This window comes from Uranotaenia lowii, chromosome 3 (genome assembly GCF_029784155.1).
Source record: "Uranotaenia lowii strain MFRU-FL chromosome 3, ASM2978415v1, whole genome shotgun sequence".
Classification (NCBI taxonomy): domain Eukaryota; kingdom Metazoa; phylum Arthropoda; class Insecta; order Diptera; family Culicidae; genus Uranotaenia; species Uranotaenia lowii.
This window is the reverse complement of record NC_073693.1, coordinates 214,836,510-214,849,737: the sequence shown is the minus strand read 5'-3', so window position 1 is coordinate 214,849,737 and position 13,228 is coordinate 214,836,510. Positions and strand designations below refer to the sequence as shown.

The window sequence follows — 13,228 nt, the reverse complement described above, 5'->3', positions numbered from 1 at the left end:
CATGTTACTTTTGATAAATTTGTCAACTATGTCAATGTTTTTTTTTCTCAAATTTTCCATTTTATCATTTTTTTAATTTTTTGAATTCGTTTTCTGTTGGTCCATTTTCTCAATTTTGTCATTTTAGACCTTTTTCGCAGTTTTTATTTTTCAAATTTCTTTTGTTCATTTAGTCAATATCGTTATTTTTTTTTAATTTTGGCATTTTTGAGAATTTTGTGGATTTTGTCGATTTGTCAGAAACTTGAATAGTTCTTTCTGGTGGTTTAAGGATGGATAAAAAGTTTAACAATTTTTATATCAGAAGTTTATATGGTTCTTATATAGATCGAAACTCATCCACATCATAATTCGAAGTAATTCTTAGCAAAAATTTTAAAATTGAGACTTTTTCCCACTGTGAAACTTGAATTACACTGAGGTTTTTTTACGCGATATTTTTTACGCGACTTTTTTTAAGCGGTTTTTCGAATTTGCGCTGTTGTTTTACGTGGATTTTCGAATTGACAAGGTTTTCTTCCACGGATTTCGAGAATTAACACGGTTTTTTAGAGAACATAGACTTTTTCAGAGGAAAACACTACGATTCTTTTTGTAGTTGGGAAAATCTTAGCTAAGAGATTAAAAACGTGATACATGAGACCTGAGACCTGAGACCTAAGTCATGACATCAGAGACTTGAGACCTGAAATATGAGACCTGAGATCTGAAACACGAGACATATGTCTCATATGAGACCTGAGACTTGAGACCTGAAATATGAGACTCGAGATCTGAGACCTGAGACATGAGACATGAGACATGAGACATGAGACATGAGACATGAGACATGAGACATGAGACATGAGACATGAGACATGAGACATGAGACATGAGACATGAGACATGATACATGAGACGAAGAAGAGGAACTCACCGAAAACACAGTAAAAGAGAGACTGATAAAAAAGATTAAAAAGCTGAATTTACTTCAATTCGCATGATGTGTATTGTTTTATCGATCTGAATTCCACACTGTCAAATAAGCCCCACTAAATTCTAACATTCTATTAATCTAATTGATTTTGTTTTTTATCTTTAAAATAAATGATCATTGTACGCAAATTTTTAATTAATCATGATTCTTACACGTTTTTTTTTTTAATAACGTGCTTTTATTGCGCGGATTTTTTACGGAGATTTTCGAATTACGGAGAATTCGAATAGATAAACTCTTTCTGTTGCAAAGTTGCATTTCATAACGTTGTGCATCTTTTGAACTCAATATTGATTGAAAATCTTAATCCAAAGTACACTTGATTGTGAATTATAAATATTTTTTATAAAAAACTAGCTGATCCCATACGAACTCCGTTTCGCTTTCATTTTGGAATATGTCATGAACAGTTTGTATGAAAGTCTATTTCCAAGCATTTTCCAGATGCACTTCTGAATTCATTGTTAAGTACTAATTGCAAAAATATTGGATAATCACTTTGTCTGTCATCTGCTACTGAATTTGAAATAAGTAGTCAATTGACCGTGCAAATAAACTACGTGTATAAATTTCGACTCAATCGTTGCATAACAACGCAATTATTGCCAAAAAGCTAAACCCCTTTTGGTGGCCTCTCATACAATCTATGATATCTGAAATCGATTGCCCTTCCCTCAAAACTCCCGTATGCAAATTTTCAAAGCAATCCATTGTATAATAACGTCAATATTGCTAAAAACAGTGAAAAATTTATTTATATGGACGACCCCTTCCGTCGACCCCTGGCAAAACATTTGACATCTGAAATCGATTGCTCGTCCCTGAAAACTACCATATGCAAATTTTCATCCCAATCCGATGTATAATAACGACAATATTGCAAAAATATTGAAAGGTTAATATGGACGACCCCTTTGCCGGCCCCTTACACTGTATTTAATACCTGAAATCCATTTCTTGTCTCTCAAAACTCTTGTGTACCAATTTTCGTCTGAATCCGATGTATAATAACGACAATATCGCATTAACAGTGAATAGTTAATATGGATGACCCCTTTGGCCGACCCCTGATTTTAGTTTGGATAAGTGAAATCAGCTGTTTGTCCCTAATAACTCCTATTTGCAAATTCTCATCCCAATCCGATTTTTATAAATGTCAATATCACTAAGACACTGAAATTTTAATATGGACGACCCCTTTTACCGGCCCCTTACACTAAATTTGATACCTTTAATCGATTGCACGTCACTCACAACTGTTGTGTACCAATTTTCATCTGAATACGATGTATGTATGATAACGTCAATATAGTAAAAACACTGAACAGTTCACATGGACGACCCCTTACCCGACGAGTACCTGGAATCAATTGCTCATCTCTTAAAACCCCCTTGTGCTAATTTTTGTCACAATCCGACGGAAACTAACGTCAATATCGCGAAAACAATATTTGTCTTGTATGGACGACCCCCTTTAGAAGAGGTCATCCGAAAATCTGAAAACATTTTTCATCATTCCTGGTCCTAATGAGTTTCCATGCCAAATTTCAGCTCTCTAGCTCTTAAGATGGCTGAGCCTATAGTGGACAAACAAACAAACAAACCCACAGAAATTGCTTTTTATATATATACTAGCTGATCCCATACGAACTCCGTTTCGCTTTCAACTTGGAATATGTCATGAACATTTTGTATGTAAATCAATTGCAAGCATTTTCCAGATGCACTTCAGAAGTCATTGTTAAGTCATAATTGCAAAAATTTTGGACGATCACTTTGTCTGTCGTCTGCTACTAAATTTGAAATCAGGAATCAATTGACCGTGCCAAAAAACCCCGCGTATCAATTTCGACTCAATCGTTGCATAACAACGCAATTATTGCCAAAAAGCTAAACCCCTTTCGATGGCCTCTTATACAATCTTTGATATCTGAAATCGATTGCCCTTCCCTCAAAACTCCCGTATGGAAATTTTCAAAGCAATCCATTGTATAATAACGTCAATATTGCTAAAAACAGTGAAAAATTTATTTATATGGACGACCCCTTCCGTCGAACCCTGGCAAAACATTTGAAATCGACTGAAATCGATTGCTCGTCCCTGAAAAATACCGTGTGCAAATTTTCATCCCAATCCGATGTATAATAACGACGATATTGCAAAAATATTGAAAGGTTTATATGGACGACCCCCTTTGCCAGCCTCTTACACTGAATTTAATACCTGAAATCCATTGCTCGTCTCTCAAAACTCTTGTGTACCAATTTTCGTCTAAATCCGATGTATAATAACGACAATATCGCATTAACAGTGAATAGTTAATATGGACGGCCCCTTTGGTCGTCCCCTGATTTTAGTTGGGATAAGTGAAATCTGTTGTTTGTCCCTAAAAACTCCAATGTGCAAATTCTCATCCCAATCCGATGTATAAAAACCTCAATATCACTAAGATACTGAAAATTTAATATGGATGACCCCTTTTGCCGTCCCCTTACACTAAATTTGATACCTTTAATCGATTGCACGTCACTTAAAACTATCGTGTACCAATTTTCATCTTAATACGATGTATAATAACGTGAATATCGCATAAACAGCGAACAGGTGATATGGACGATCCCTTTGGTACATCCCTTACACAAAATTTGACACCTGAAATCGATTGCTTGTCTTTCAAAACACTCATGTGCAATTTTTCAACACGATCCAACGAAAAGTAACGTCAATAACGCGAAATCAATATTCGTCTTGTATGGACGACCCCCTTCAGAAGGTGTTCGATAGCTGCACTGGTTCTGGGTAAGTCCTTGGGATGTCCACTTGCAATCGAGTACCGTTTGGGAGGATTTTATTGGGTGGGAATTAACAGTCCACAGTTCACTTTTGCACTTGGGTGATTTTCAGTTCGAGCACAGTAAAACCAAAGTCTTTTTAGGAAAACTAAACTGCACTATATTGAACTACTATTTTATTGCTAACTTATGCTAAGTACAATTATCATCTACGCGGGTATCACTTCACCTATTCTGATTTGTAGTTACAATTTCAAGGGCTGAATATAAAGTGTTTTAAATGGTTTTTTTTTTTTTTAAATATGTCTTTATTAGTCTTTTTATCATTACATTTAAGTTACATTATTAAAGTTAAATTAAAGTGTTCAGATCAATTATGATCAGTTCAACTCTTTGATACAGTTAATTTTAAACATTGTTTATTTGATTTTAATTTGCTTTAGCAATAAATAATTTGATTTATAGGAGAATATCCTGTTGAGTAAAAAAAAAATGTATAAACTTAATCCTAAATCCTAAAAACTAACTTAATTGTAAAGAGAACGAATCTCTGCGATGGAAGACTGCATCGATTTGCCTCTGAAGTTGGAGATGATTTTGTTGGCCATCTCTCCGATCGATTCTATGCCTGCAATCCGATGAAGATCTTCGGTGCTGTGCCAAGGTGGAAGCCGCAAAATCATTTTCAGAACCTTGTTCTGAATTGTTTGTTTTAAATGGTGATAAGATGCTATCCAAGACAGTTTTTGCCGCGCTTAATTTCTATTATTCTGCTACCGTTAAACGAAAAGGGATGATTTCGAAGATGCTGCTTGCTGGTAGCCGTTTGTTGGTAGCTGGAGTCAGCCACCTATCGGTGGGGTGCTTCAGGAATTCGAGTAGTAAACGAACAGTCTCGCCCCCCTGAAACGACCGGAGTTTCTGAAGTCAATCCTACTTCTCACCTTCTTCCGCTTCCGTCGACATCTGCACCGGTAAGATACAGATTTGGGTCACCGGTCTGGTACATGGTCCGCTGGCCGTCTTTAGGGATACGACCCTTACCACTCCGTCCGGTCCTGGATGTGCTTCGGTGATTCTACCCATCCGCCAACGCGTGGGCGGGAGATTATCGTTTCGAATTACCACCAGTTTGCCGACTTCCACCTTGACAGCAGGCTTCCACCATTTGTTGCGAGCCTGCAGTTGATTCAGGTACTCCTTCCTCCATCTCGACCAGAAATGCTGAACTCGTTGCTGCACCAGATCCCATGGGGGTAATCGGTTCGACGCACAATCCTGGAAATCCTCGTCTGGTAGGGCCTGTAGTTCTGCACCGATGAGGAAATGACCGGGTGTCAACGCTCGCAAATCCTCGGGGTCATCCTTCAGTTGGGTAAGTGGCCTCGAATTGAGGCAACATTCTACCTCTGCCAAAAGTGTCACCATGTCCTCATAGGTGGCGACGGATTCTCCCAAAACTCGTACCAGATGCTGCTTCGCCGATCGAACTGCCGCCTCCCAGAGGCCGCCGAAGTGGGGAGCTCCTGGTGGGTTGAATTTCCACTGCATACCTTCGTCTGCGCACTGCCGGGCCACCTCGTCGTGAAAATCGGAACACCGCAATCTCTGCAACAACTCGGACATCTTGTTCTTCGCCCCGACAAAATTGGTGCCGTTGTCAGAGTGAAGAACAGCACACTTTCCTCGCCGCGACGTAAACCTCCTTAACGCTTGTAAAAACCTCGCCGTAGATAGATCGGTCACTATCTCCAGGTGCACCGCCTTCGAAGCGAAGCACACGAAAACTGCCACGTAAGCCTTCACTGCCGCTCTCCGAAATCCAGGTCTTACGTACAGTGGACCAAAATAATCGACGCCTGTCGTTGTAAAGGCTCGTGCTGGGGTCACCCGTGATGCAGGCAGCTCTGCCATAAATTGCTGGATCATCGCCGGCTTAGTGCGATAGCAACGCACACATTCGTGGCAAATTTTCCTGGCTAAATTTCTACCTCCCAAGGGCCAATACCTCAGTCGTACCGAATTCAAGATTAATTGTGGGCCAGCATGTAGTAGTTTAATATGGTAGTATCGTATCAGTAGTTTGGTAAAGTCGTGTTTGGATGGAAGAACAATTGGATGTTTGGTGTCATCAGACTCTCTCGATTGGCCCAACCTCCCCCCAACCCTAAGTAGCCCATCAGAACCCACAATTGGAACGAACCATCGCAGCGGTGATGATAGTGGAACATTTCTCCCCTTGGAAATCGCTCTGAGTTCGTGGTTGAACTCCTCCGCCTGGATCAGTTGGATAATTCTCGCCTCTGCTTGCCTAAGTTCCCACACTCTGAGTGGCCCACTCAGTCGGATACTTCCTTTCCGCAGATAATTGATGAGCCTCAACCAATACACCGTGTGACGAACTATCGTAGTATAGTTGGAGTATCGTTCCACATATTCGGTTATAAATGATCGTGCTTGAGTTGATACCAGTACAACTCGTTTCCTCTCCTCATCCTCTCCATCTGCTGTGAACGATCCGGACTTCGGCCACTTGTCCGAAGAGCAGCTCAGCCAGTCTGGCCCATGCCACCACAGGCTGTTGATTTGGATTTCTTCAGGCTGGATCCCTCTGGAAATCAGATCAGCTGGATTTTGTTCCCCCGGAACATGATTCCAGAAACAGTTTTCGGTGAGAGTTTGCACTGCAGAAACTCTATTGGCAACATAAGTATTCCATGTCGCCGGTACGCCTTGAAGCCATCGAAGAACCGTAGTGGAGTCTGTCCAAAAAAATGACTCCACCGAAAGACGCATTGCTTGCTTAACCTTCGCAAATAATTCAGCTCCAATAACTGCGCCGCATACCTCAAGCCTTGGAATTGATTGGGATTTTAGGGGAGCAACGCGCGATTTGGATGATAAAAGTGCAATCTTAATTTGTCCAGCAGAATTTTCAGTTCGGAGGTAAGCACACGCACCATATGCTTTCTCCGATGCATCGGTGAATATATGAAATTGGGTGGAAGTTGGGTTCGATAGGGTAACAAGCCGTTCAACGCGCAGATCGAGAAGCCTGGGAATTTGGGTGCCGAAACTTATCCATTCCTCTTCCACTCGTTCGGGTAAAATAGAGTCCCAAGAAAGGGGTTTGTTATTGTCGTCTACTAATCGCCACAACAGCTGCATGAAAATCTTTGCCTTAGTGATAACAGCTCCGATGAGGCCAAGGGGGTCAAAAAAGGGTGGCTATTTGGGAGAGTATTTTTCGTTTGGTGAGGGGGTTGTTTGTTTGGGTGGGAATGGGAAAACCGAACCGCAGTTCATCTGTATGGGGCATCCAAATTAAACCAAGAGTTTTTACCATGGGATCGGGATCTAAGTTTATACCGGTGTTAGTTGGAATCGCTAGATCTTCTTCGGGTAACCCATCTAGAACCGAAGGGAAGTTGGAGGCAAATTTCCGGAGTTTGAAACCAGCACACATTGTCATTTCAACCATCTCAATCCGCAAGCGTCGAGCTGATTCGAGATCATCTGAACCTGTGATCGTATCATCCATGTAGACGTCTTCTCTCAGGGCAACAGCAGCCAGTGGGAAACGATCACCCTCATCTAACGTCAGTTGGTGTAGAACTCTGGTGGCGAGAAACGGTGCTGGTTTGGTCCCGTAAGTCACCGTGGATAGCTCGAAACCTGCGAGTGGAACATTCGGATTTGGTCGCCATAAAATGCACTGCAGCTGTCGGTCATCTGGGCAAACTTCTATCTGCCGAAACATTTTTTCGATGTCGGCCACGATCATCACCTGGCGAGTTCGGCTTCGAAAAATGATGGAGCGCAAGTCTTCTTGGATGATTGGCCCTACCAAAAGGCCATCGTTTAGGGAGAATTCAGATGGGGTTTTTGCTGACGCATCAAATACGACCCGTAATTGGGTGGTTGTGCTGGCCTCTTTCACAACGGGGTGGTGGGGTAGATAAATTCGATTGGGTTCATTCATTTCATCTGTGGTTAACCGTCGCATATGCCCAAGCGATTCATATTCCTGAAGGAAATTGGAATATTTTTGATTGAGATTGGCATCCCTAGCTAATCTTCGCTCGATTTGGTAAAACCTCCTCTCCGCCACAGCCTTGGATCCGCTCAACCTTTCAATCACCGACTTAGTTTTGGGCAAAGATACAATATATCGACCAGATGGGGAACGTGTAGTAGTATTAACGAAGCGTGCCTCACACTTCGCTTCCTCGGGAGAATAATTTCGTTTGGATTCAATTTCTTCGCATCGCCAGAACCTTTCCACTAACTCGTCTAGTCTTTCCATCGTCGCCGTGTTGCATACATGCGGCGGCAACGCTATTCAAACCGTATGGAGCACATCTCTCAGATTTCCCCTCAGATTTCCCCTTTTTGACAGATTTAAGCTTTTTTCTTCAGATTTAAGCTTTCGTCTCCTATGCTCTCAAGGCAAAAAAAAAGCTTAAATCTGAGGAAAAAAAGCTTAAAAGCGAGATTCACGACCACTGATTTAAAAGATGTTGGTCACACGATACATAGACAAATCGTGTAACGTTGCAGCCATCTGGTTGCATACTGCAGATGTGAGTGGACTTTTGCTTGAGTATCGCCCTGCTACTACCCAACCAAAGACGGAGTCGACCAGCATTGGTAGTTCGTTTCCCAAATGAATCCGATTTCCAGTAACGAAGAATTCAAAAAATGATTCTGCACCCAGTACCAAATCGACATGTTCGCATTTCAGGAAATCGGGATCAGCTAACTCTATTCCCACTGGTATGTTCCACATACGGGTATCGATAGTTGCTGCTGATGTGGGGGATGATATTTTGGGCAAAACGTAAAAATCCATGGTTCGAGAATAGTCGCAAATCCGAGAACGCAAAAGTAGTTTGACCTTGCCATGTACCTTAGACGATAATCCTTGAATGCCAACGACCTCAACATTGCTAGACCTTCCCTTGACCTTCAATTTACCCCTCAATCGCATACTTATAAGATTGCATTCGGCGGCGCTATCCAGAAGAGCCCTAGCTTGTACCCTACGACCCGTTCCATCATCTAATAGGACAACAGCTGTAAGCAAAAGAACACCAGTGGATGGGGCTGTTGTCGCATTGCATCTGACCGGTTGCTCTGTGGTCGCCAAGTTGACCAATCTTCGGTGGGGATCTTCATCACTTGCCGCACTCTGCTGCTGGGGATCGGGATTTGCTGGTTGTTGGTGGTCGATGGCCTTACCCTTGAAACAGACAAGTTTGTGGTGCTTTCCACGGCATTGTCTGCACGTAAACCTTGAAGAACATTCTCTCGCTTGGTGACCTCGACGAAAACAATTTCGGCACAATGAGTGGGTTCTCAGAAGGCTATCTCTATCGGTTACGGTCATCTTCAAAAACGATGGACATTGGTATAGGAGATGACACTCAGAGCAAGCAAAACATTTGATTGATGGAGAGGATGGTTGTATATTGGTGTTGCAGACCTTGAACGTGGGAATTTTCTTGGGGAACCTGGGAGGAAAACTTTCGGGTTTGGATTCAGTTGTTTTGCTTGGGAGGGATTCTAACACTCTGACACGTCTTTGTAGGAAATCGGTTAGGTCTTTGAGTGTATCGGTTTCGGTGGTGGAGGAGATTTCTTCCCAACCTCGGCGAGTGGACCCATCTAACCGAGAGCTTAGGATGTGGAGTAGGAATTCGTCTTTGTAGTCGGCTGGTTGGATGACCTGATCTAGGGACTTGATTATTTTCTCGAACGATTCTAGCAAAATGTGCAGATCCGAAGAACATTCCCTTTTCATAACCGGTAAGTCGAACAACGCTTGGACCTGACGTTTTCGGAGGATTTTGGAGTTGGAATACCTTTTCGACAGCAGTTCCCAAGCTATTGTGTAGTTTGCTCTAGTCAAAGGTAGAGCATCGATGACGGAGAGTGCCTCGCCTTCCAGCTGGCTACGTAGGTAGTGGAACTTTTCGATCTCTGGAAGGTCAGCTTGCCAGTGTATTAGGGAGGTGTAGAGATCGCGAAAAGTTAGCGACTCTTCAATTTTGCCATTGAACTTGGGGAGAGATATTTGGGGCAATCGAACGTGGGGGTTTGGGTGGTTGGGGAGAGTGTTATCGAGAGTGCGCGCAGTCTGGTTCAAAACGACTTGGTCTTGGTCGTCTTTGATACGATCGAGAAGAAACGATTTAAGTTCGTAGTATTGATTTTCGAACCTTACCCGTTGTTTGGCGTACGTATCTTCATCAGTGGTGGTGTCTTCGTGTGCTTCAACTTCGTCGATAGCCTCGTTCATTCGGTCCCACATTCTATCGAGCTGCTCCAGTCTAACCTTGACCTCCGCGCATTTCGTATCCGGGCGATATTGTTGCATGAAGTCGTACAAGTTATCGAAGGACACGTGTAGACCTCGAAGTTTGACCTGGAGTTCCTTCAGCGGTTTCGGTTTCGGCTTGGTCGGCATCGTTGAATCTCGGAAAAAAGTGACAAAAGTAGCACCGTTTGTGAGGAGTAAATTATTTGGAGAGCCAATTACCTGCTGGCTCTTAATTCGAGCCTTGTATAATCTTTAAAGATGCTCCTCGAACAAACTGCTACAATGGCGGTTATAATTGATGCTGGAGGCACGTGTTTAAGAAGGAATTTTAATTGTGAGGGAAACAATGTTCAATTTCGGGTGTTTTTGGGAATGCGTTTTCCGGGGATGTTTGGGTTGTTCCTCCGATGGGATGGGAAGCGGTTGGGGCCCTTGATAGTTCCTTGGTGATGATTGGGAGTTGGGGAACCGTGATCCGCTTGTACGGATGCTCCTCCGGTGAAGTGATGCGTGATGGTAGGAAGTCTCAGCGACGTCGTAGATGAAGATATCTGGTCATAGAAACCAAGAGCAGTACTTGGATAGGGGGGGTAAATTTATTGGAAATGCACTCACCTGTGCATTCAGGGAGTGAATGCCTTGTATTTCAATAAATTACGCCTTCCTTGGGATAAACCGACGCCAATTCAAAATGGCGCACTGCACCGCACTTGGGGAACCTCGATAGCAATGGCGAAATTGGGAGTTTTGGATCCTTTGGCGTTCCTGGCCTACCTTAGGCCTTCCTGGGGACAATTCGAACGGGAATTTGGAAACATCCGGTTCGAAGGACCAATTGTTCGATAGCTGCACTGGTTCTGGGTAAGTCCTTGGGATGTCCACTTGCAATCGAGTACCGTTTGGGAGGATTTTATTGGGTGGGAATTAACAGTCCACAGTTCACTTTTGCACTTGGGTGATTTTCAGTTCGAGCACAGTAAAACCAAAGTCTTTTTAGGAAAACTAAACTGCACTATATTGAACTACTATTTTATTGCTAACTTATGCTAAGTACAATTATCATCTACGCGGGTATCACTTCACCTATTCTGATTTGTAGTTACAATTTCAAGGGCTGAATATAAAGTGTTTTAAATGGTGATAAGATGCTATCCAAGACAGTTTTTGCCGCGCTTAATTTCTATTATTCTGCTACCGTTAAACGAAAAGGGATGATTTCGAAAATGCTGCTTGCTGGTAGCCGTTTGTTGGTAGCTGGAGTCAGCCACCTATCGGTGGGGTGCTTCAGGAATTCGAGTAGTAAACGAACAGAAGGGGTCATCCGAAAATCCAAAAACATTTTTCATCATTCTTGGTCCATATGAGCATTCATGCCAAACTTCAGAACTCTAGCTCATAAGACTGCTGAGTCTATAAAGGACAAACAAACAAACAAACAAACAAACATACAGAAATTGCTTTTTATATATATTGATATATATATAGATTGTAGTACTAAGTACTAAGTCATTTGGAGCACTCTAGTGTATATGTACTACATGGACTTTATTTTTTTCCAAAACGGTAAACTTATTTTTTTCATAAGCAAAAACATATTTGTTTTTTATAAACACACATATCTAGAAACAATAAATACTTTTGACGGATTTATCATCCAGAATTCATTTGTCGTCTAGCATGAGGAAAACACATTCATTAACCGATCTTTCTTCTTTCCTCCCCTTTCTCCAGACACAACTACAAAGTCGGAGACATCTTCCGGGAACTGATGGGCTACCCGGTGTGTGGCACCGCCCCCCGTTTGGAGTTCCCACAATCTATTAGATCCAAAAATCGCTGTACAATTCTCTAGTAGTGGCTGCCGAGGCCATTGTTGATTAGCACTGGCAACTGTTGTTGTGGATGATGGTCCGATGACAACGTGGAAATCCGGAAGTAGAAATGGGAAGCCACGGAAACCAGCCAAACCATCATTCGGAGACAAAGACGACGACGACAACGCGTATCGATGGTTGTTTGCCGAGCAGACGCGTCTATTAATCACCGACTAAATGTAATGACGTTCCCCCAAAAACATGCCGAAGGAGAACGCGCACAATCTTTGATGAGACATTGTGATGAAATTCATGAGTGAGAATATCGGAACCGGAAGCTACCCAGGAAGATTCGAAGCAGAAAGCAATCCCGCCGGAGCGTGAAATTGAAGGCTGCTGGATCGTCTTCGTGAAAGACGAACGTTAGATTAAAATGACAGATATTAAGTAGAAATTCGTACACAGGCAGAAGAGCAAAACTCGTGTTGACTATTGTTACAAACGGTAGGAATATCTCACCACATTCATTACACTTTTGTGTCGTTGGAAATTGAAGACCGTAGACATAGGGGTGAAAAAGCAGAAGAGGGGGGGGACAACACTTAATTATCCATCTAGATTCTTATACAAGCTAGAGAGACTGTTTTCCACGACACACCCATCTTACACTCTCATGATTTATTGTGCTCCATATCTTAATCGTTTCCTGATATCGTCTCGGGAAACTGACAGAGTAATGCACATAAATAAGGGAAACCACATTACATACATTCATGGGCAGGATTAAATTATTTCGAAACCACAAACAATCAGCAAAGATGTGTTGTGCAAAATATTAATCGGTGATAATCATTCAATAATGCTCATATCTGGAACGATTCATTTTTATCCCCGTTGGCAAGCATGTGATAGCAATAACTTTAATTGAGACTTATATTAGAACTACATGTTCAAATCTTCAAGTTAATGAAACTTAAGTAGATACTTCAATTTAAATCTCAGCGGTAACCAACCAAAAAAGATACCAACTGCACACCAACAAAAATGGATTTGGAGCTTTTTTCATGAATTAAACCTTAGATTCCACCCTCGAAAAATTACACTCGATTGCGCATCAGTGACACTCCGGATTGTTTTGTTTATTATTTTGGCATTTGACGCTGCACAATGGGTTTAATATGTGTCAATATGTCTAAAATTAATTTGAGTATGTTCATTGACACGTGCGGCGAGATGAAATGCTAAGAAATTTGCAAAGGAATGAAGAACAGGCGGATAGGCAAGCATCAGATGAGCTTCGTAGGGTAAACTGTTGAAAATTAT

At 42.0% G+C, this 13,228-nt stretch overlaps 1 protein-coding gene across 1 annotated transcript in view; it reads left to right on the top strand.

Annotated features, from left to right (window-relative positions):
• Window positions 1-12,787, top strand: part of LOC129752885 (ras-like protein family member 10B) — a 145,463-nt gene extending 132,676 nt beyond the window's left edge. Inside the window, 1 exon segment of the mRNA XM_055748671.1 lies at window positions 11,823-12,787. Within this exon segment, the coding sequence (XP_055604646.1) occupies window positions 11,823-11,943 (121 nt within the window). The 3' untranslated portion in view covers window positions 11,944-12,787.
• The last annotated feature ends 441 nt before the right edge of the window (window positions 12,788-13,228 follow it).